Source organism: Sciurus carolinensis, chromosome 3, assembly GCF_902686445.1.
Source record: "Sciurus carolinensis chromosome 3, mSciCar1.2, whole genome shotgun sequence".
Lineage (NCBI taxonomy): Eukaryota > Metazoa > Chordata > Mammalia > Rodentia > Sciuridae > Sciurus > Sciurus carolinensis.
The window spans coordinates 127022998-127045299 of NC_062215.1; the positions used below are offsets into that span (position 1 = coordinate 127022998).

General features: G+C 37.0%; 1 protein-coding gene across 10 annotated transcripts in view; it reads left to right on the forward strand.

Annotated features, from left to right (window-relative positions):
• Osbpl6 (oxysterol binding protein like 6) overlaps positions 1–22302 on the forward strand; it is a 198244-nt gene that overhangs the window by 120594 nt on the left and 55348 nt on the right. For all 10 annotated transcript variants that reach the window (XM_047545029.1, XM_047545030.1, XM_047545035.1 and 7 more), the window contains exons 4-5: positions 14031–14123; positions 20415–20537. In XM_047545029.1, the coding sequence (XP_047400985.1) occupies positions 14031–14123; positions 20415–20537 (216 nt within the window). The remainder of the gene's footprint in view (positions 1–14030; positions 14124–20414; positions 20538–22302) is intronic.

Below are 22302 nucleotides of genomic sequence, written 5' to 3' on the forward strand. Positions count from 1 at the left end.
TCCCATATTTTTCTGTTGATCATTTCTTCCTCTGCAATATCACCGTTCCTCTGTTCCCACTGTCAGCTCCTCAGCCTAAACTGTAAGGTATCGATCACACCTTCCCAGGGTCTGCAGCGCATTCTTGCCTCACCATCCTCCTCATGACCTCACCATTTCACATTTCCTGAATACGGCAGGTTCATGTTCAAAATCCTTTAAAGATTCCCTGTTGCCTATGCAATTACAGCCAAGTGTCCAGTGACCACTATGATCTGGTCCAGTCTTATATCCCATTTTTCCCCTAACCTGCCCAATTTTGTTGCTCGTGGTTCCTGAGCCTGCCCCATCTCTACCTCTGCCTAATCCTTCCTTCATGAAATTCCCTTCAGTCCACTGGATTCCTCCCTCTGCATCAAGGACCAGCTCATGTGATGTTTCACTGGCCACTCAAACCCACATTGCCTTCTCATTTCTGAGCGTTCATAGAACTTTTAAGCAGTATTTGACATTTTTGTATTGTTCACACATCTTTTTATGTATTGATCTCAATTGTTTACCGAGCTCTTCTAAACAGTTTGTGTACTCTTATTCTTCAGAGATAAGCTCCGCACCTCAATTTGTGTGTGTGTGTGTGTGTTGCTGGGGAATGAACCCAGAGCTTTGTATATGCTAGGCATGTGCTCTACCACTGAGTTGTATTCCCAGCCCTGCACCTCAAATATTTTAATATATCCTGGAGGATATTTTTAAAGACCTGCCACAATGTTAGCCTTGTCTTTTTATTGCAAAATTTTCATTCCAGATTTATTTGTCCTCTCTCTTATTCCTTCCTCATGGATAAATAAAACAAAGAACATCTGTGCATAGTAGCGGTTGGCTGTTCTTCCTGCCACTAAGTTACTTAGCACAACAGAGGAAAAAGGGAGAGGAATTGGGACATGAAGTGACTCAGTGCCCCTGTGATTTCAATAAATATTTCTTCATCAGTGATAGGGTCAAGACTCCACTTAGTATTTAACAAGTTATAAGACTTCAGTAATTGTTCCATTTATGTTTTACTCAAATGCGACCTTAGATGTTAGGACATCTAGCACAATTGCCTCTCTGTGTTTGTGCGTGTGATCAAATGACTCATAAACCACAATAAATATATATGCCATGAAACCTTCAAAGAAGTAATGAAGGAGCTGATTAGAATCTCGACTTAGCCATAAGCCAGCATCCCCCAAAGTAGTTACCAAGGCACATTCCTTCAGAGGTATGAAAAGAGCTCCTGTAAAGTAGATTGAAACATGCTAAACAAAATCTTTTTTGTAATGTGCATTAAAAAAATTTTAAGGACAATGGTAAGTGCTGAAGTAAGACTTTTCTTTAATTAACTCTTCTAGAACTTAGTAGATTATGAAACTTTTTTTTCCCCTTTAAGATTTGGTTGTTAAAAATCTAGATTTTTCTTGCTATTAAAACCTAAAGTAAATAGCAGAAAGATAAGTACAGTAGAGGGAAAGAAATGGAGAGTTGGAAGAGGAGGGCAAGGGGAAGTACTAGGGACTGAATTAGAGAAAATTATATTTCATTCTTTTATAATTATATCAAAATGAATCCTAATGTTATATATAACTGAAAAGAACCAATTAAAAAAAAAAAAAAAAAAGGAAGACCTAAGGACCTGGATCCCAGATCCTTAATGGCAATACAAGACTGGACTACATTAGTCAGTAATGGCTTCCAGTTTAGAGGGGGCATTTACTTTCCAATAAGCCACAGTCCTTGCCTATCCTTATTGATTTCAGTGCTTATTTTTATTGATTGCTTGGCTCCATAAAGCCTCCGGACTTATGAACCCTGATCCCGGACGTCAGTAGGTCCATCATGGTAATATTTAACTTACCCAGGGAAATCTCCACTTGGGTGATAAGAAGGCATCTCACACTAAATGTTTCTAAAATTGAACTCCTGGTTTTCCTCTCCTCTCCACTCCTTTCCAGTTTTCCCTCTCAGTACATGACAATTCTGTCCTTTCGATTGGTATGCTCTCGAGCCCAGGAATCATTTATGTATTTCACAGTCTGCTTCCAAACCATCAGCAAATTCTATAGGTTTTACCTTCAGAGTGCACCAGGATTCTCACTGCTCCACACCACCTCCTTCCCCGCCACATGCTCTGAGACACCATCATTTTTCACGCGTACTATTGCGGCAGTTTTCTACCTGGTCTCCCTGCTTCTACCCTTGCCCAACATACAGGTCATTCTTTACAGAGCAATCAGGATATTCCCTTCAAAATGTTAAGTCAGATCAAACGTCTTTTCTATACAAAGCCTCCAGTGACTTCTCAGCTCTCCCCAAATAATAACTGTTGACTGTTGTCATTTATAACCTGATTCTGCATAACTCTCTGATTCCATCTCTCCCATGTTCCCCTTCAGTTGGTCCTCTCCAGTATGTTCTTTAGAAATGCCAAACATGTTCCCACCTCAGGGCCTTTGCATTTTTATTCTCCTCATCCTAGCTAGGTTTTCCTCCAGCCGTCCCTGGCTTGCCCGCACACTTAACCGAGTTTTCAAATGTACTGTCTGGGTAGCCTGCCCTACTCTCCCTAAATGTCCTCACCACTCACTGTCTACTTTGCTGAGTTTATTTTTCTCAAAGCACTAATCACCACTGGCATGCTCTATATTTGTTTATACAATTCTTTCTCTGTTTATGTCTATATCTACTTCCTCTGTTCCCTGTCTTGGGATTATACGTTCCATGAAAGCAAGGTTTTATTTATTTAATAATGTATTCCGAGCCCCTTGTACTCATGCTGTGTATATGGTGAGCTTGCATATGGTAAGATCCAGAAAAATTTGAATAAGTGAATGAAGAGTTGGCATGAAGGGAAGATTGTAAACCAGGCTCCAGGTGTGTGGATGGCTGTGGAGGAATAATTATACAATTGAGAGATGACAGCAAGAAGGGAAAGTGTTATGGCAAGGAGTTTTAAGTCTCACAGGACTGGATTTGGGGAACAGAAGGATTATCCCAATGTCACAGAACAGAGCTGACAGCTCAGACCCTTCTCCCTTCTCCTGAGAGTGTGTGGGGTGGAATAAATGGCTGAGGTGTGTGAAGGAAATGATATCAGACAAAAGCAAAGAGTTGAGAGCATTCTGCACAGATGTGCAGAATATTGGTAAGAGTGGGAGGTAACCTATTTTAAAATTGGAGTTATTGTTTCCTAGTCAGTCATGGTACTTAATTTATGGTAATGGTATACAAGAGGGTCATTATGTTTGTGATCCACTGACTGCGTTTTGTTTTCCTAATTATTTTTATACTTCTATAATTTGGAGAATTTTTTTAAAAGTATAATGTCTGAGATCACCATGTAAAGACGGTTTCAGAAGTCTGGGTTCAGGCCCAAAATTCTGCATTTTAAAAAATAAGAATCACATTTGGAATCAATTATTATTTTTATTTGTATTATTATTGAGACATATCAGAAAATCAAACAGCGTGGCTCTATGAATACAGGGATTGGAATGCATCATTTCCAGGTGATGGTGCCTACTCTGTGTGAATTATCACAACTCCACCAGATTGGGTCTTTTAAATCCTTAAGTCAGTCTATTTCGTTGCATAAATCAAAAGAGAAATTATAATTATTCAGAGTTTGCTGAAGCTCAGAGATCATAAAATAAAGTCTATATATTTTAAGGAAAAAATTATAAATAAGAGGCTGGTAGTTAATCTTCTTGCCAGTTTTTATTCAGTTCTTAACAATTATAGATTTCAAGTACATGGGTATCCAAAATTTTTCCTATATCTGATCAAGAACAGCTCATTTCAAAACCAATGGTTAATGCCCACTGCGGACTTGTGAAGGCCATCCCCAGGAGTGGTTCAGTGGGACTGTGTGCTGGCGTAACGTGACTGGTAACAGGATGACCTGGTCTTATAACAGCAACATCTTCTGTATTTGCAACTTGCAGAATAAGTGAAAAGGTGCCTAGAAAACCATAGAATAAAAATGTTCCTCATTACTATCTATACTTTAGGAACAAGGTTTTCATGAGAAGTTTTCATTACAAACAGTTTAAATATATCTCTCAGCATGTCTGTGAACTGAGTGGGATGATGCCCCTGGAGTATCATCTTCAAATAGCTTTGTTAAGTGAAATCACCAAATTGCTTCTCTGAAACAGGGTCTCTGTCTGCTGAATCTGAAACCTATGTCCATCTTTGAATTGTATGAAATATTATGTTCTCTCAAATTAAAAAAAAAAAACATAATTTTTAGAGGAAAAAAAATTTAAGCATCTTTGATTGGATACCTAACCTCCGATTTAAATCACCTCCAATCATATCAAGAAGGAGCAATATAACTTGAATTCTTAATTCTATCTAGAATTCCAGTGGACCTGCAAACACTGCAGGTTGACCCTGAACTCAGTTGTTGTAAAAATACTGACCTGATCTAAAAATATGCATTGTCTTCAGTAGAGGGATACTACAAAATAAATCTTTTGGTCTAAGTATTTTTAAGTTCTTGAGTTGCTTCTGATTTCAGTATAGTCTTTTTGGGATTCCATCTATTCCATGGAACTAACTTTTTAGGACTTGGGACCAATGTCAATAGGAAAATAACAATTGATAGCAAAATTTTGCACCGTGACCAGCTTTTGTGATTTAGATGCATTTTGCAAATTGGGTATTCTGAGAAGTCTAAATGTTAGGCAGCATTCATGAACAAGCTAACAGTACAACACCAGAAATGTCTAATATTTCATTAACACTCACTATGGAAAGTTGGCACTATTGGCACCTTTTTTAGAGAACTAAACTTGGCCAAAAGTGGTGAAATATCTTGCCCACAGCTATTGAGCAGTGAAGACAGGGTTTGTTTCCTGCAATTCTATTTTTGGAGCCATTCTTGGCCCCTCCATTGGTTGATCAGTTGTAAAACCTAGTCAAGCTTGATGTCCAGGGGAGGGCTTTCTGTGTACTTGTAAGTGAACTTTGTAAGTCAGCATTTGTCAATCACTTCTGAGTTACATTTGCCTCCTCATTTTTCCCCCAGCAATGACAGTATTTTTCATAACCTCATTGACCTGGGAGACTATAAACCAAATGGCACATAGACCAAAATGTTCATAGTTTTCATGGAGTGCTAGTATCATAGGTGTATTTTATGTTATCTGTGCTTTTCTGAATTTTCTGTGTTTTTACTACATGTTTTACTTTTAGAATGAGAAGTGTTGATAATTTGTTTATCGAAAACTTCTATAAGCCTTTTTCACTAAAGGCAATGAGCAGCCCTACAGCTTTCTTTGCTTTTCCCTATCATTTGAGGATCCCTGTTGCTTGGTGTTTACAGTATGTGTTCAGTCCATGTCGAATGGGCTGAAATTGAGTCTATCAGAAAGAAGTTTGCCACCTGGCACTCTGATGTTCATTGCAACATTCTGGGGTGAGAATGTATTCATTGCTTTCCCTGGTGTTCCAGATAGAGAACTCTCTGGGCCTGCCTAGATCAGTTCTTCACCTTGTACCCTGAGATGACTGATTTGGGGAAACATTTTTACAGGAACAAATCTGTTTGTTGGATCCAAGATTAACATTGCCTATTAGATTCTCAGGCACAACACCAAATGAATGGAGCCAAAGTATAATCTGATAATGAGCCCCAGAGGGTCTCTAATTCAGTAGGGCGTTGATGAGGCCTGAGAATCTTCATTACAGAAGTGCCCAGGAGACCGTTATTCACTGGGGTTTGGAAATATTGCTTTTACAGAATACATTTATAGGTGTTTCATTAGAACTATAAAAACATCATCCTAAAGGACCAGAAGTCTATAAAACTACTTTATTTGCTTTTCAACTGAAACAAATAGAAAATTTTACTTCCCTCAGCCCAGAATCCACTGTAACTCCCCTGGATTGTAAAATATTCTCACAAAGGTAAAGGGAAACCTCCTACAGTATTTGGTAATTCATATGTCAAGTACCAGACTTCTTTACCTCAAATCCAAATAAAGAGCCAATTTTGTAAAATTTATTATAACCAGCATTGGTGTGGTTTCAGGGAAATAGGCACTTCATGTGCTATTGCTAAGCATGTTAATTGATTTTGCTTTTTTGAAGGATGATTTATAATATCTAGGGTCATTAATGAAGTAATATCATACATAGAACAAAAAACATATTCCGGAAAGTAATTAAAGATACATGTAAATATTTCTGTGCAGGAATGTTTCTCAAAGTAGTCTTATGGTAGTAAAAAATTAAAGGCTGTCTAATGTTCAACAGAGATATTTAAAATTTCTATCATAGCTATGTAGTGAAATATTACAAAACTGCTAGAAATGTTTTTGAAGACTATTAAATGCTGTGGGGAAAATTATATATTGTTAATTTTTAAAAAGGTTATGAAATTGAAAAAATAGTACAATTTATTTTTTTTTTAATTTTTTTTTTTTCTACAGTGCTGAGGATTGAACCCAGGGCTTTGTGCTTGCGAGGCGAGCACTCTACCAACTGAGCTATCTCCCCACCCCAGTACAATTTATTTTTAAGAATCAAGAATTTATATGTGTTAAAAAAAGATGAAAGAAAATATACCAACATATTGAGTTTATGACTTTGTCGAGGGTGATTTTAAGTTCTTATTTTTTGCTGTTTTTCCCCAAAAAATTTCTGCAATGAATATGTATATATGATTTTTAAGGTTGTATTTGTGATGTAATTTGTGTGGGTGTGTCTTTAAAACAATATTTGGAATAGAATAAACATGATAAAATTGTTCACTATTTTAATAATAAAATAAAAAGACCTAACTGCATAAATATAAGGTTAAAAGTTAACTGAATATGAAATATACACCACATAAGAACTTGAACAAGTTTCTAAAACCTCTTTGAGTTTCTGAGGAATCGACCAGGTCACCTTTGTCCTCTTTAATCTCATGGTCATTGAATCACGCCTGAGCAGGAACTTAGACACTGTAGATATTATGGCAAATATTTATTCATTCAGTCATCCATCAAATATTTTTGAATACATAAGACATGCCATAGATATACATGCTCTGAGTTTGCAAGGGGGATCAAAATAGTCTGATTCTGCCTCAAATATACATATATAAATGTTAAAAGGTAGATTTTTCTTGCTTGTATTGTTAGCAAAATGTCATGGATGATTATTATGTTGAAAACTTTTTGTATTCTGGGTAATTGTGAAATCCTTGTAGAAAATGACCAATTATCTTTAGTATTCTTTTCAAGTCACAGGGACTGCTCTCCAGCTTTTAAATTAACTCTATGTGTTCTAGAGCCTTTGCTCCTGAAATGGACTAATATCCATCCACATTATTTGCTATTTATTTGTAATTTCTGTATTGAAGAATGACCAGTATATGCTTTTAGTCCAGTTGCTCTGGTTTCCAGTGGTTGTGTTTGCTGTCAAGTTTTTAAGTACAGTGTAAGTACTAAGTTTACCAGTTAGTTCTGGTTCTGGTTCAGCCTAAAGGCAACCATGGGAATTAAAAAGCTATTTATTCCTACCTCTTCATATTCAAGATCACTGCATTATTTCACAGCTATCAGTGGAGCCCTTGATGAATTCAGATGGTGTGTTTTACAATGAAAGGTTTCCAAAAGAGACCAGATAAAGGTGGTGCTATAGACGTTAGTTTGTTATAACCTTCCCATTTCTGTGCAGGAAGAATCAAGACTGTGATTACTTTGTTTTATCCCTTCGGGTTTTCCCAGATGTGCTATGCAGACTTTCTCTAGCTAATATTTCTATAATTTTCTACTTTAATTTTAGCAGAGCTTATATGAAAGCTTATTGTTATTGCACTTCTGCTATCTTTCAGTGAAAGCAAGATTATTGTTTTAGAGTAAGTAGTTGGATTACTACCTTTCCAGCCATGGCCTTTTAGCTTCAATGATTTTAATATTTTATACAAAGAAAAAAAATTCTCTAAGGGATTTGTTAAGGCAACAGCAGGCGTCTCCTGTGCATCTTCCACCAACAGGTGTTCAGGCGAAGGCAGAATCCTGGTGCCACAGCTGCCATTGCTTTCCCATTTGTGTGTGCCTGGGGCATCTATCTCCACTGACATTGACAGTTTTCTCAGTAAATTCTGATGTGCAGGTCACAAGGTGGTGCTGATCACAGGTACTGGGTTGACTGGATGAAGAGATGGCCATGTAGTGTGTGGATTCGCCACTTGCAAAAGGACTCCCTACAGCATGTAGTCATCTTTCTGTGACACTAGGAATATGTTAGGTTCCTAGACATTTATTCATGTAGTATTTACAGGTGAACTATAGGTATGATGGAGTGTCTGCTGTGTACCAGCCTCTAGGCAATACTGTACATACACTGAGTGCCAACTCGGTGACTTGCAATGAATTACAAGGGAGATCTTTTATCCCCGTTTTATAGATAGAGAACACTGAGGCTGAGAGAGGTTTGTAGTTTGTCTAAATCACATAGTAAATAGAATGAGATTTTGTGTTAGTCTGTATGACTGTGAATCTTAATGTTCCTTTCTATACATCGTGTACTGTATCCCCAAGGTAAAAGCTAGATGATTTACTCTTAGTTCTTAAACATTAGAAACTGAAAATTAACCTTGAGGTAGCTCAAGGTTAGCAAAACAAAATTAACCTTGAGGGTTTATTATATTTAAAGAGTTCTATAATCTTTTCCTTTTTATTTTACTCATTTCTACCTTCCTGACCCAGAGAAGGTTGTGGTGGGGTATGCCTGGTGATATGTTCAGTTAGTTTTGAGGACCTATACTGTATAAAATTGCTGTAATTTTTGTCATTTTACCTTACTATTGACTTTGGTAAAAGGCAATATTTAAAAACTTGGACTCTAGATTGAAATCTTGATGCTCCCTAGGCCTCATGGTTCAATCAGCCACGAAATATACTCAGCAGTCACTGTTCAACAGCTTGTTATGGAGATGTAATGAAACAGTCCATGTAAAGCATAGAGGTAGGGATAAAGTACTGAATAAATACTAACTTCTGTCATCACCATCACCAGTATCCTATGATGGTTAATAGTATCAATGAAATAGTATTGTTGTGTTAAAATTAGGTGTAACTAGAAGAAAGACAAGCCTAATAACCAAAAGCTTGAAAAATTACTTTAGAAACGTCTAAAGTATTTTAGATGCTTTTCTTTAGAAATATTTTGTGTAATTTGTGAACATAAAAGCATTTTGGATAAGATAGGTGAACAGTATCAGTGAAGTAACATTCAGAGAGCAGTGATCCAATTTTCTTACTGTCCTAAACTTATATGAAAAGTGAGTCTATATAGAAATTTGTAGCCACAGCCTAAAATATTTCTCACAATTCCTTTATGCCTCTGAAATGAAATTGAAGTAAGTAAATGACAAGAAACCCTGTTCAACAGATCATGTTCCTCTCTGAGACTGAACTGCTCAGCTATTATTAAGGGTCTCATTGTCTACCACATCTATGATACTGAGGAAACAGGACTACCATCATGTTGGCAGGTTTCCACCTGCTGCCCAGAAGCTATTGAGATCAGTGGACACTAACCTGGGGATCATACTTTCATCAAGTTACAGAGCTGCAGGAAAGTGTGTGTTCTAGACTCCTGAACTGAGCTAAATATGCATCAGTTCCCTCTGAGCAGGGGGAACAAGAGGTGGGTAAGTACTTACTTCCTCCTTGTCTGTATGTCCTAAGTTCCTTTAAAAACTGACCTGAAAAATTAAGTTGTAATTTTAATTTTTTAAAGGAAACTTGATTTTAAAAAAAACAATGACTGTGTTTATGTAACCCTTTATTTAACTTGCTTATATAACATGTAAAACACCTTCAAGGTAGCAGCATGTGTTTCCAAGTCACTGTGAAGGAATATGAAAATAGCCGTCTTGTAAGAAAAGGTACAAAAAATTACAGCACAAATTATGATCTTAAAAGAAGTCATATGAAAAGAACTAATTTTTTAACTGTGGATGTTGCAAATTCTAATGTGATGGGTTCCCCATTGACCCAGTCAGAGCTGTAAGTTAAATAAACAAGTGCTCTGTGATTAATCCACTGGAGTTTTCATTTTCAAAAGTTGAATTCTTTAAATGTTTTCAAAAGTTCTATTGGAGCTATGATATTTCTTATAATGTCAAAGTAAGCTAGAAGGTAGTTTCATGTCTAATCATGTATTAATGATGCTAGGAGTTGTTCTCTATGGATTAATCAGAAAACACCAAAAATTTCAGATTTTTTTTTGCAGGGGAGTGGTACTAGGGATTAAACCCAGGACCTTGCACTTGCTAAGTGTGGACTGCACGCTGAGCTACATAACATACAATGTGCAGAGCTTTTCTGGGTTGTGTTGTGGGTAAAAGAGATGGGGTACGACACTGAAGGTCAGCCAATCCTGCCTTCAAGGCACCAATCTAACCGGTGTTGGAGGCTGAGTGTGTTAACTTAACTCTTCTTTATAGCTGCTGATAATAAAAACACAGCATTCGAGTACTTAGATATTTAATTTAAAACAATGAGCAGCCAGGTATGTGATTACATAGCTTTAGATACACGCCTTTAGTTTAAAGAACCTTGAGTTTGAAGCCATTCAAAGCAATTGGACAATTTTTTTATTATAGCGTAGATAATGATGATTCGATTCTAAGAGTACACAAATATAAGACTGACAAGTTTATGTAAGAAGAAAGTAATATTGTGGGCTTTGTGCCAGGTACAGGGGTAGGTATCTTGCAGATATCAGTCCTGGTTAACATGGTTACTAAACCTTCTGATCTGCAAAATTTTGGCAACATTTTCAGAATCCCCCTCTATAGAGACAGAATTCACATTTATCACACTTTAAATATACAAATTGATTTCTATGTCAGTGGCTTGATTTGGAAATTAGGGATTTAATTCCATTTTCCTGGTCAAGATTCTTGAGTTAATCCTTCATTTCCTGCCTACATAGTTGCCAAGGTCCAGTTTTGCTTTTCTTACCTGTTTTTTTGTTTTGTTTTGTTTTGTTTTTTGGTTTTTTTTTTGTGGGGCAAGGGAGTTGGAAAGGGAGGTAAATTAGAAATTTATGTGTGTTTTTTTGCACAGCAACCTACAAGTATAGGAAATGGAGAATCCTTAATGAAAAACTCAGAACAACATACCAAGTGGAAAAACTAAAATAAACAAAAAGCAGTAGCCACATAGGACAAGGTGAATGCATGGTTTACAAAAATATGTTTAGCATTATTTGGGTTTTTGTCTGAGAAAACTCTCTCTAGAACATAAGCATCACAAGAACAGTTCTCTGGTCTTTGTTCTCTGTCACCCTGTCATCTGTGCCTGGCTCAGGGAGGTACCCAGTAATGATTGACTGATTATTTAAATGAACAAATGAGTGAATGAATGAATGAGTCATTTCACAGACATTGTCAGGTCTTCTGATTTATTATATTTATTTTACTGGATTTTTTTGTTGGTATTCTATTAGATAATGAGGGAACTTGCTACTAAATGTGTATACACTTATAAATGGTTCTAACTCTTGATTTTAAAAATGGTACCTAAGATCTGAACACACCCCCAACTGATCATTCACAGCACAACTTTGCTTTTGACTCTCCCATGAAAGACATCCACACAAATATGAATACTCAGCCATATTTATAGTTTTTCTTTGATAATTCAAGTAAATATGGAAATGGAGAAATCAGAGTCTCAGCCAATACTTAAGTTGTCCTTGGGTGCTGTGACCGTCAGATTAGGAATTCTTGCTAATCTCTGGTCTCAAAATACCTCTTCTTATTTTTTCTGCTTCTGCACAAATGGGAGGAAGGGGAACAATTCCTCGATCTTTCACATCAGTTATTTTCTTCCTAATAAATGATTTAACATGTGTACTCAGGTAGGATATGTAAAATGTATAGTCTCTTGTTTTCAAAGTAATAAAATTAACCAAAAGTTTGAAGATTTATAAGGGAATTTATGATGGAATATTACTCAGCCTTAAAGAAGAATGAAATTGTGGCATTTGCCAGTAAATGAATGGAGCTGGAGAATATTATGCTAAGCAAAATAAGCCAATCCCCAAAAAGCAAAAGCTGAATGTTTTCTCTGATATGCAGATGCTAATTCACCATGGGATGGGCAGCTAGGAAAGAATAGAGTTACTTTAGATTAGGTAGAGGGGACTGAAGGGAGGGGAGGGGTTTTGGGGATAGGAAGGATAGTAGAATGAATCAGACATTATTACCCTGTGTACATATAAAACTATATGACTGGTGAGATTCTACATCATGTATAACTAGAAGAATGAGAAATTATACTCCATTATATAAGATGTATCAAAGTGCATTCTACTTTCATGTATAACTAATTAAAACAAATTTTAAAATTTTTAAAAATCATTGATTATGTATTTCTGAGCTCCCAATTCTATTTCATTAGTATATGTTTGTCTTTACACCAGTTCCACCCTGTAGGAAAAAAAAAATTAGGAAACTTTGGTATAAGTCAAAGTTTTCTTTATGAAAAGCAAATATCAAATATTAATCTAAAAGTTTCCAGTGACATACCAAAAATGGAGACTTTGATGAATAAATAAAATACCAGCCCTGTCCATTGAAACAGTGAGATGTTATTACCAGAGTGAAAATATCACATTTCATTTTCAGCCTAAATCTGAATATTATACCAATGGAGTTATTTCTCTGATACCTTTCAGATCTATCCCTCCCAAAGAAAGTGCTCAGTTTTTTCCAAATATACAAATAATATATATTTATTTTAAAAAAATACTTTTTTAACCAGAACACTATTAAGAAAAATTAAAAATCACCTGTAGTCCTGCCACCTTTGTTCAATTACCACTAGCATTCTGGAATAAATTTTGATTATGATATATATGATATCATCACATTCTATATATTTTATGTGGCTTAATTTTTCAGTTGACAGACATCAAGGTTATTTTTTCCTTATTGGTAAACCTAGTTCCACATTGCCATTTTGGTATTGCTTTATAAGTCTGTACGATTCCCATATCAATTAGATTTTTTTGCTCTAATAAATTAGGCTTTTGTAAACATACCTGTTCTTTGCATACTGATCTGTTTATTTCTGTAGGGTAAAGACTTGGAACCAGGCACAATGGCACATGCCTATAGTCACAGCATGAGCAACATAGTGAGACTCTGTCTCAAAAAAAAAACTATGGAAAGACAGCTATGGGAGTGCGCGGTCATGAGTGTGTACTTCTTTTTCCAGAGGCACTTAATAGAATTGCAAACGCCCTCCTTAGGAAAACCAAACCCAGTTAATATTCCTTTCTCTCAAACCTGCTCCATTCTTGAATCTGATGGGTAAGAAAAAAAAGTTGATATTTTGGTTTTCATTTTTTTGAATACTTCTGAGGCTAAACATTTTTTCAAATGTTCTACATGATTTGCCTGCTCATAAACTTTGTCTGTTTTTCCTTTGGAATGTTGTCTTACTAATCTACTAATTTTGTTTTGCTAATCCAGATGTTCTTTATAGGATTTGTAAAAATATCTACTTTTTATTGTAGTTAATAAACAGTTTTTCTTCCCTGTGCATTTTTATAAAAAACTCTAGGGACTAAAGAACATTAAGGCTCTGGACTTTTCAACTTGGACTTTTCTCTTAGTCTGTTGCCATTTTCTTTTGGAGAGTTGGATGAATATTTCACTGTGAGACTTAGTCTGAGTGGACAATGTGCCATTCTCACAAAGTTGTAAAAATGTCAGACATCCTCATTATTTTGTGTGTGACTTCAAGATTTTCAGAGATACTACTCTGAATACCTAAGATTAAAACCAGCATTGCAGCAGAAGTTCAGCAGTAGATCCACAAGGGGAAGACAGAATCCTGAACCGACACATTTTTCTGATGATTGCTGTTTCCTTTGGTCTCTGAGACAGTCGCCGCTTAGACATTACTTACTGTTTGCACTGTGAACTGTTGTGTTTTCACCCCTGCGCTCATAAATATGAAGAATGGGTAGTCTAACTGAGCTATATTCATTTTCAGAGTATCCACATCTTGGAGAGGACAGCTTCCTCTGGCACCGAGCCCTCTGTAAGTCGGCAATTGCTAGAACCGGAGCCCATCCCCCTCTCTAAGGTCAGTGATCATATGTGGTTGCTTACTCAGATGGCCTGATGCTGGGACCAAATGAACTGTGAATAACTTTTTACACCTGACTCACCCAAAAGTGCTGTGACAGCCATTATAGGGTATCTCTTCTATTTCTTTCTGCCCCCAGTACACTCTTTGCTCTGGGTGAGGAGAAAGTAGATGAAAAATATGTATTCCTTAGATTTGCAGAGTTGCCTACGAAGGTTCAAAATTCTCTTTAAGAGACGAAAGAAGGGCTGGGGATGTAGCTCAGTTGGTAGAGTGCCTGTCTCACAAGCACAAGACCCTGGGTTCAATCCCCAGTACTGCAAAAAAACAAAAAAAAACAAAAAAAAACTCAAGAGAAGAAAGAAAGAGAAACTACTGTTATTCCCTGTTGGAGAGAGAAGGAAATATTTCTGTGTTGAGCTAATGACAAAAAAAATCACTGGGTCCAGCAATAATAATAACAATAATAATGACAGTTACCAATGATGACCCACATACTACATACTACTATGCTAAGTGCTTAGATACATTATCCCATTTAATGTAATTCTTATCAACAGCTTCATGCAATGCAGATAGGTGTTAAATTTTACAAATACAGAAACTGAGTTAGTACTTGCCCAATTATAAATGAAGAAAGGAAAGAAAAGAAAAACTCTTAAATAACAGAGCAGGAATTCAGACTGAGATTTGCCCAGCTCTACAACCAATGCTTTTTGGCTGTACAGGGATTTTTAAGGTAAAACAGTCCCTACATGGAGGGGCTGCTGCACATCTGAGATCTGTTCTCCTTCCCATGTCTGACCTTCCTAGCAATGAGCTCTGGGAGAACTTTGCAGATATTAAGACCTTTTCTGTTTCATGGAAACCAGAGTCCCTCTCCCTTCAGCCTGCTCTCTCTCATACTAGGAAAACATCTAAATTCACTAATGTCTAAGACGCAAAAATCTGTTGAGGAAATAGCATCTATTCCTCCCCACTGCTCCCTGAGAGGTTCAGTGAACTGGCTCCCTTATCGAGAAACTGAAAATAGAATGCATGCGGATTTTGAATTCGGATATAAAAATAGCACGTTAGTTCTAAATATGGTTAACTTCTAGATAAGTATAGCTGATCCTTCCACTTTGTTTTTTCTATATTAAACATAATCCTTTATCATATGTGTTAATATAATATATATTATATATGTTAATATAATACTACATTAACAAACCCTAGTATTATGGCAGATATACATTTGTATCTCTTTATACTTTAAAGACATTATAAGCTACAAAGTTTGTTCAATCAGACAGGAGTAAACTGCTAAGCTAAAGAAAGGGGGGAGTTATTAAACTACAAAAAAATAATTTGGAAATAAGTGACTTCCATTCAGACAGCAAATAGAGAATGCATACTTGGTAAATATAATTCATATATCTCTTTGAAACATCATCACTCAAGAAAGAATAAATAAATATGAGATACTGGGAAAGGCAGCTAATATTTATTGAACACCTATGCTATAGGAGATGCTGGAGTAGAACATATATTCTTTCATCAGCCCCCAACTCATTGAAGTAGGTCCTAATATTCTCATTTTGCTAATAATTAGAGCATAATATCTCAGGCATAAAGACTCAACTTGGTTAAACATCAATCCCCCATAGAAATAAATGACTGTTATCCCAGCTCACAGCAGCAGGGATGTGAGTACCCTGGCCTGACCAAGAGATCTGGGTGGGGCACCAACATCTACTTCACATTAATTCCCCATGCTCTGGCCCATTTGTATCTTGTTGTAGGACTAGCACACCCTTGTTGTGTTTTTGTTTTGTTTTGATTTTGATTTTTTTTTAGATGTTGTAGGCCTTTATTTTACTCATGTATTTATACGTGGTCCTGAGGATCAAACTCAGTGCCTCACACATGCTAGGCAAGTGCTCTACCACTGAGCCACAACCCCAGACCCCTTGCGGTGTTTCGTATTAGTATAGACAGAACAAATCCCATCTAGATTCCATAGCATCTCACTATTTCAGCCCCTTGGAGAAAAGATGAACTTCCTGGGCACTGATTGGTAGCAGAACTTTGTTTGAAATACACATCGCTCTGACCCAGGATTTGTGCAAATTCTTTGATGCCATTAAAGTCCTAAAGCATTTTTACATACCCTCACCATCACCACCCTCACTCACTCCCTTACACTCATACACACACACTCACTGACACGTGCACATATATGCACACATATACAGTATACCCTTGAGAAAGGAAATGTTTCTGTTTTTTTAATGAAAAGACTCAGGCTATTATTAGAGTATATTATATTTCTATTTCATTTATTGTTACTGCATTAAAAGTATTTTTTAAACTTTTTAACGCCAAAGATGTTTGTATATCTGACCTAAGTCAAGTACTGATATGATCCCATCAGGACTTTTGCTTCTGTTTCTGTTTTAAGTAAACCTAGGAACATTTGAGACTTTTAAACAAAAAATAAATATCAATTGAAATTTTAAAAAAAAACTTCAATTTTCAGAAAGTTATTTAGTTTTCTTAAGGTAGACCTCATCTATTAGGCATGGAGGCAGGAAATTTTACATAATGGAACATAGGGCATAGAAGATCCTATCTTATACTGAAATGGGTTGTTTTATTTCTTACTTACTTTATAACATTATGGTCAGAACTTTGTTTCCTCTGATTCTGTCCTTTGCCACTTTGTCAGCTTGACAGCTTATTTAATTTTAAAAACTGTATTAGGATTATTTCTGTTTCTTTTGATAGGCTTAGGAATATTGCATCAGAGCAAATGGAATTATTTGTTCAGAGCTACGGCATTTGTATTTAAGAAATACACTTTTAACTTCCTGCCTTTCCTATCTTATCCCTTTTTTCTTCCTCTTCAATTAAACTCCTAAAGAAGAAAGGAAAGCCACTCTGATAGAAATCAGTAACCATAATTCTGCAGAGACATGCTTTTTTTACATTCTGAATTTAGTTAGGAAGAAAAGGAAAATATTTATACTTGTTATTAAATATTTCCATTCATCTCACACACACACATACACACACACACACACAAATAAAAGTTAAATACTAGCCTTCAAGTAAGATCTAGCCAGAAAGAAAAATGCTATTCTTTTATAGATACTATCCACAGATGAAGCTACTAAAAATAGAAATGTCTTTAAATATAACTGAAATCTCTCAAGAATAGAGAAAGCTCTAATAAATATATTCACACATATATGGGGAATTACTCTTTTTAATTATTTAATTTTGATTATTTTAAAAATTTAAAAAAATAAATTAGCAAAAATCTATTAATTTTATGGAATACAGTAGTTATCTACTTTTCTGGTGACAGCAGAAAGCCAAAGTTTGTAGACTTTTTATAATAACTTACTCTTTTTTCTTGTTATGTTAACATTATTCATAACAACATTCACTTGTTCAATTTCAATCCAGTAATAAAAAAGGGGTGCCAAAGCCTTCCACTTGGCACCTGGATAATGTGATAATGCTACCAACACTTACACATTGTCCAAAAAACTTGGTATTCCATACAGCCTGAAATTGTCTCATCAAAAACATTTTTTTTAATCACTAGATCTAATTAACAGTTTTGAGCAGATGAATCACAGTTTCTCATAGAATTATCCACAAGTAGAAAACCACTTCTTAAGTTGCTAGAGATCCTTTATAGAGTTCTTAATGTCACCAAGTGAACACCAGCAGGTGGATTTCTCTAAGGTATACAGTTCAGTCCTCAGGGATGACCAGGAAGATGGAGTAATAGTAGTCCCGGGTTCTGTCGCCACCCGCGGCAACAATCCCATGGATATTTGTTACCACCTGCAGCAAAAATTGTGTGGGTATTTATCAGAGGCAGGCTGGGAATAAACTATTTTTCCTATATTCACTACTTTATAGAGGAAAAGAGACTTTGAGAGGAAGAGAGACTTTGCTTAGAGGAAGAGAGACTTTGCTTTTAGAGGAAGTTTTTAGAGAAAGAGAGGCTTCTATGCTTATCAGAGATCTATTTCTTCTTAGAGTTCTGCTGCTTATTCTTAGAGGTAGGTCCCGCATCCTGTGAACTAGGTGCTATCTATCTACAGCCTAGAGGTGTGTTCTCAGTTCTCCGCTCTACGATCTGCCTTCTGCTGCTGCCTGCTGCTTGCTGCTTCTTCTCTCTGCTAGCTGCTTCTTCTTTCTGCTAGCTGCTGCTTCTTTCTGCTAGCTGCTTCTTCCTGCTTGCTGCTGCTCTCTGCTAGCTGCTTCTTCTCTCCTTCTACCTACTGCCCGCTTATATTCCCTCCAGGAGACGGAGGGCGGGGCCACGCCAGTTGAGATCAGACAAGGAGCCAGCTGCCCTATCACGGCAAAGGTCAAAACGAGCAGGCCTGAGCAGGAGCACTCGGGAACACCTGTGCACGTGTTGTGTGCATGGACTTAATTGAATATGGCCAATGATAAATCACCTGGGTGTGCGTATATTAATCAATCTCCTCACTGCTGTTGTGATCAAAACAACCTCCGGCTGGCCGCCAGGCGCCATCCTGGCGCAACCCACATGGCACAGCCCCCAACAGGGTTCTTTTGGGGGATGGGGATAGGGTAGTTGTGCACTGAGCTTAGGTAGCATGGAGGCATGGTGTTGGGTTTGGAGTGCTTTGCAAAGGTCAGGAGCACCTCCTTATCTCTGATGTTAGAATGAAGCAGTGATGGCCACATCTGGAGATGTGGGTATGGACGGTAAGGACTCAACTGCCTCCCTTCCTGTGGCTCACATCAGGAGTTGATTATGCACCTTTTCCTCTGAGCTTGTAGGTGCCTCTCATTCTGCAGGTTTGGGCCAACCAAACCATCTGCTCTGAGATGAATTCCATTGGCCATTTCTGTTGAACTATTTTTTTCTGTGGTCTGTAGATCATTTCTGATAGAACAAATGATTTTGGAAAACATCTTCCCAAGTCAGTTTGGGATGAGGCATCCTGTAGGGAGCCTGTCTTGATTCATGGACAGCACATCCAACTTTCTGAGGGAGGCAATAGAGCGGGTTATGCTGAGAGATTTGGGTTCTCTCCATTGCGGGCAGGATTGCAGCAGCTGTGCAGTGGTTGTGAGAAGCCTCTTTCCACCTTGGGAGCTGCTGCCTCTGCTGAATTGTGAAAAGGGCACATAGTGGTCCCAGTGTCATGCCTAAGCTCTAGAATATGAGCTCTTAGGGTGTTTGCTAGTTCAATGGTTCCTTTATAACTAAAGCCCTTAGAAATCAGCCTAAACTGGGATTTTTAAACACAGATGGTTTGAAAATAAGGGCCAGGTGGTTTGCCAAGCCCAGAAGGGACTATGGGAGAGTAAAGATGAGCATCCTTCACTTGGCAAACCCAATGTCACCAGATCTCATGGTTTTTCAGAAAATTTGGATTTTTAAAGTCTGAAATCTAGTGATATGTAAATGTTGACAACTCATTTTTATAAAATGAAGTGTCACAGATGAACAAAACATGTCTTGAGAAAGAGGAAACATTTCATCAGCTTTTACCAAGAGGGTATGGGTGTGAACTGTTAGGACCAAAGTTCTTTTTTGTTTCTAATTATGTTACTTTTTGTGCTGGGGGTTGAACCCAGGGCCTTGGGCATGCTTAGCATGTTCTACTGCTGAACTACACCCCCAGTTCTAGAACCCAGATTCTTGGTCTTACAGCCTGGTGTTCTTTCCACAGGCACCCAAGGGGTTATGTACCTTTAAAGGTCTATACTTCTTGCTATGCACTTGACAAATAAGGTGTTTGGCACCCACTCAGAAATGCCATGGCTACACCAAGAGGAAACAGGACCATGGCACAGTTCTGTGTTGATTGCAGGTTCCCAGCCACTTTAGACTACTGTAGCCTTTCTGCTTCTACCCAGAAAGCCAGAACTGCACACTAATCGAACATTTGTCCTTAAAACAGCCCTACTTTGAAACTTTAGTTACTCTGTGCCCAGAAATTAACTGTCTGGAAAAATGCATTTTAAACATTCTGAGTACAAGCAATCGAAATTCCCTTTCACCCTAAGTAGACAAGGTGGCTCCAGTGAGTCTCTGATGGACCCTTGTGCCTCCAGGTCTACCTGGGAAACTCATTTAACTTCAGTTAAAAGCGCATAGCTGTGTTTGATGTTAGAATTCTCTCCAGAATCTTTCCTACTTCTGGCTGGTCTAGTGTTGCCTCAAAAGCAACTTCTACTTAAGAATCTGCTTTAAGTGTGTCATCAAGCACAAAAAATATATGATTTGTATTTCTTTTCTCTCAGGAAGCTGACAGCTGGGAAATTATAGAAGGACTGAAAATAGGCCAAACTAATGTCCAGAAACCAGACAAACACGAAGGCTTTATGCTGAAGAAAAGAAAATGGCCTTTAAAAGGCTGGCACAAGGTAATATTTTTATCAGATCCCAGTTCAGATCATCTTCATAGAAAGGGTATTTTTTGTTAATATTAAGTAGGTAACCAAGACTGTTGTGTATGTATAAAACTCATTTTCAAGGCCTGATGCACTGCATTCCATTATACTTATCTGAGTATAAGACCTGTAGCATATATATACAGGGGAAAATATTTTATGTAATACTTAAAACCCAAATTGACATATTATTGTCTAACCTACTTTTCACATAAATTAGTGTGGATATGTTCTCATTAAATATTTTTCTAAATATGAGATGCTTTTAAGTGTATTCCTTTGGGTGGATTTATATTATATATTCCACCATTATTAAAACAATTTCTTATTGCTGGATATGTAGGACTTGTCTAATTTTTTGTTATGTTGTTGCAATGAACATCTTTATAATTGAGTACTGTTTAGTTTTGTGGGATAAACCTTACAGTTGTTACTAGGACAAAGTAAATTTGGAAAATCGCTGATTCTGGAAATTTTGGTTACTGCCCTTTAAAGTAGTTTATTCTTCCCTCCCTTCCCAACATCCTTTCCCACCTCCCAGTTTTAATTAGGGAAGAAATATTTGTTACTACATTGTTTTAATTACCTGAGTAGTTAGAATTCCATAGTACTCGCTGAGTGTAATGGCATGAGCCTATTATCCCAGCTACTTGGGAAGGCTGAGGCCAGATGATCTCTTGAGTTCTGAAGTTTGAGACCAACCTGGGCAACATAGAGAGACCCTATTTCTTTACAGAAAAAAAAAAAAAAAAAAAGAATTCTGTGTTACTGAGAAGGAAATTCTCTTCCACCTTCAGTATAAACCCTCTGGTAGACCACTCAGTATCATCTCTGAAATCACTGGAAGATCAAGTTCATCTATTCATCATCTCTGCTAATGAATTTCATCTTAAAACAAATTCGTTAGCCCAAAAATCCAGATAGTAGCTGACCACTGGCTTAAAACAGGGCGGTTATGGATTATAACTTGCTTGAGAAAACACATTTTATGCATTTTTAAGGGACAGACTTCAAAGTGAACAGATGAGAAATGATGTCCCAAAGGTTACAAAAACAGATCAAAGGGGTTTCTGACTAATATGTCCTCTCCCCTGTCAGAAACTATCTTCCCCAAACCCCATAATATTATTCCAATGCAAGAAATCTTTTTCCATTCATTTTTTCATTTTTTTCCCCTGAATTTTGGTCACCTGGTGATCCTTTCTGAGATCACCTTTGCCTTGTACTCTGACTTTGCGCTTCCTCTAATCAATGGCCTCGCTAAGCTCTTTCCCTGTGATATCCTACTGGTTATCTTTGCTAAAATTCTTTGATAGATAGAAATTTTTTAAAATAGGGGGAAAAAGGTCAAAGTAACATTTTATATGAATCACTAGCTTTAATTTAACACCCTCAGTTCATGTTTCAGTACAACCTACTGTGGTTCAACAACTTCCTGGAGTATGTCTCTGAACATTTTGCTGCATAAATGAAAGGAGGGTCTCCCTCCCACTGCCCTTTCTCATCTCCGGTGCCAACCTATATTGATTCAAGCATCAGCCCATTTGGTCCTGGCAATTGAGTAGTTGTGTGTTTTTTAGTTGTAGAAAATTCTTTCTTCTGGTACTTACTTCTTGTTCTCCTAAATCTCAAACAAAGGGGTTTGGTGGCCTTTTGTGAGCTCTGGTCAGGTGACCCCAGACCTGACTTCCTATATAACTTCAGTATCTGTGAGTTCCTGAATCACACAAAAACTTTC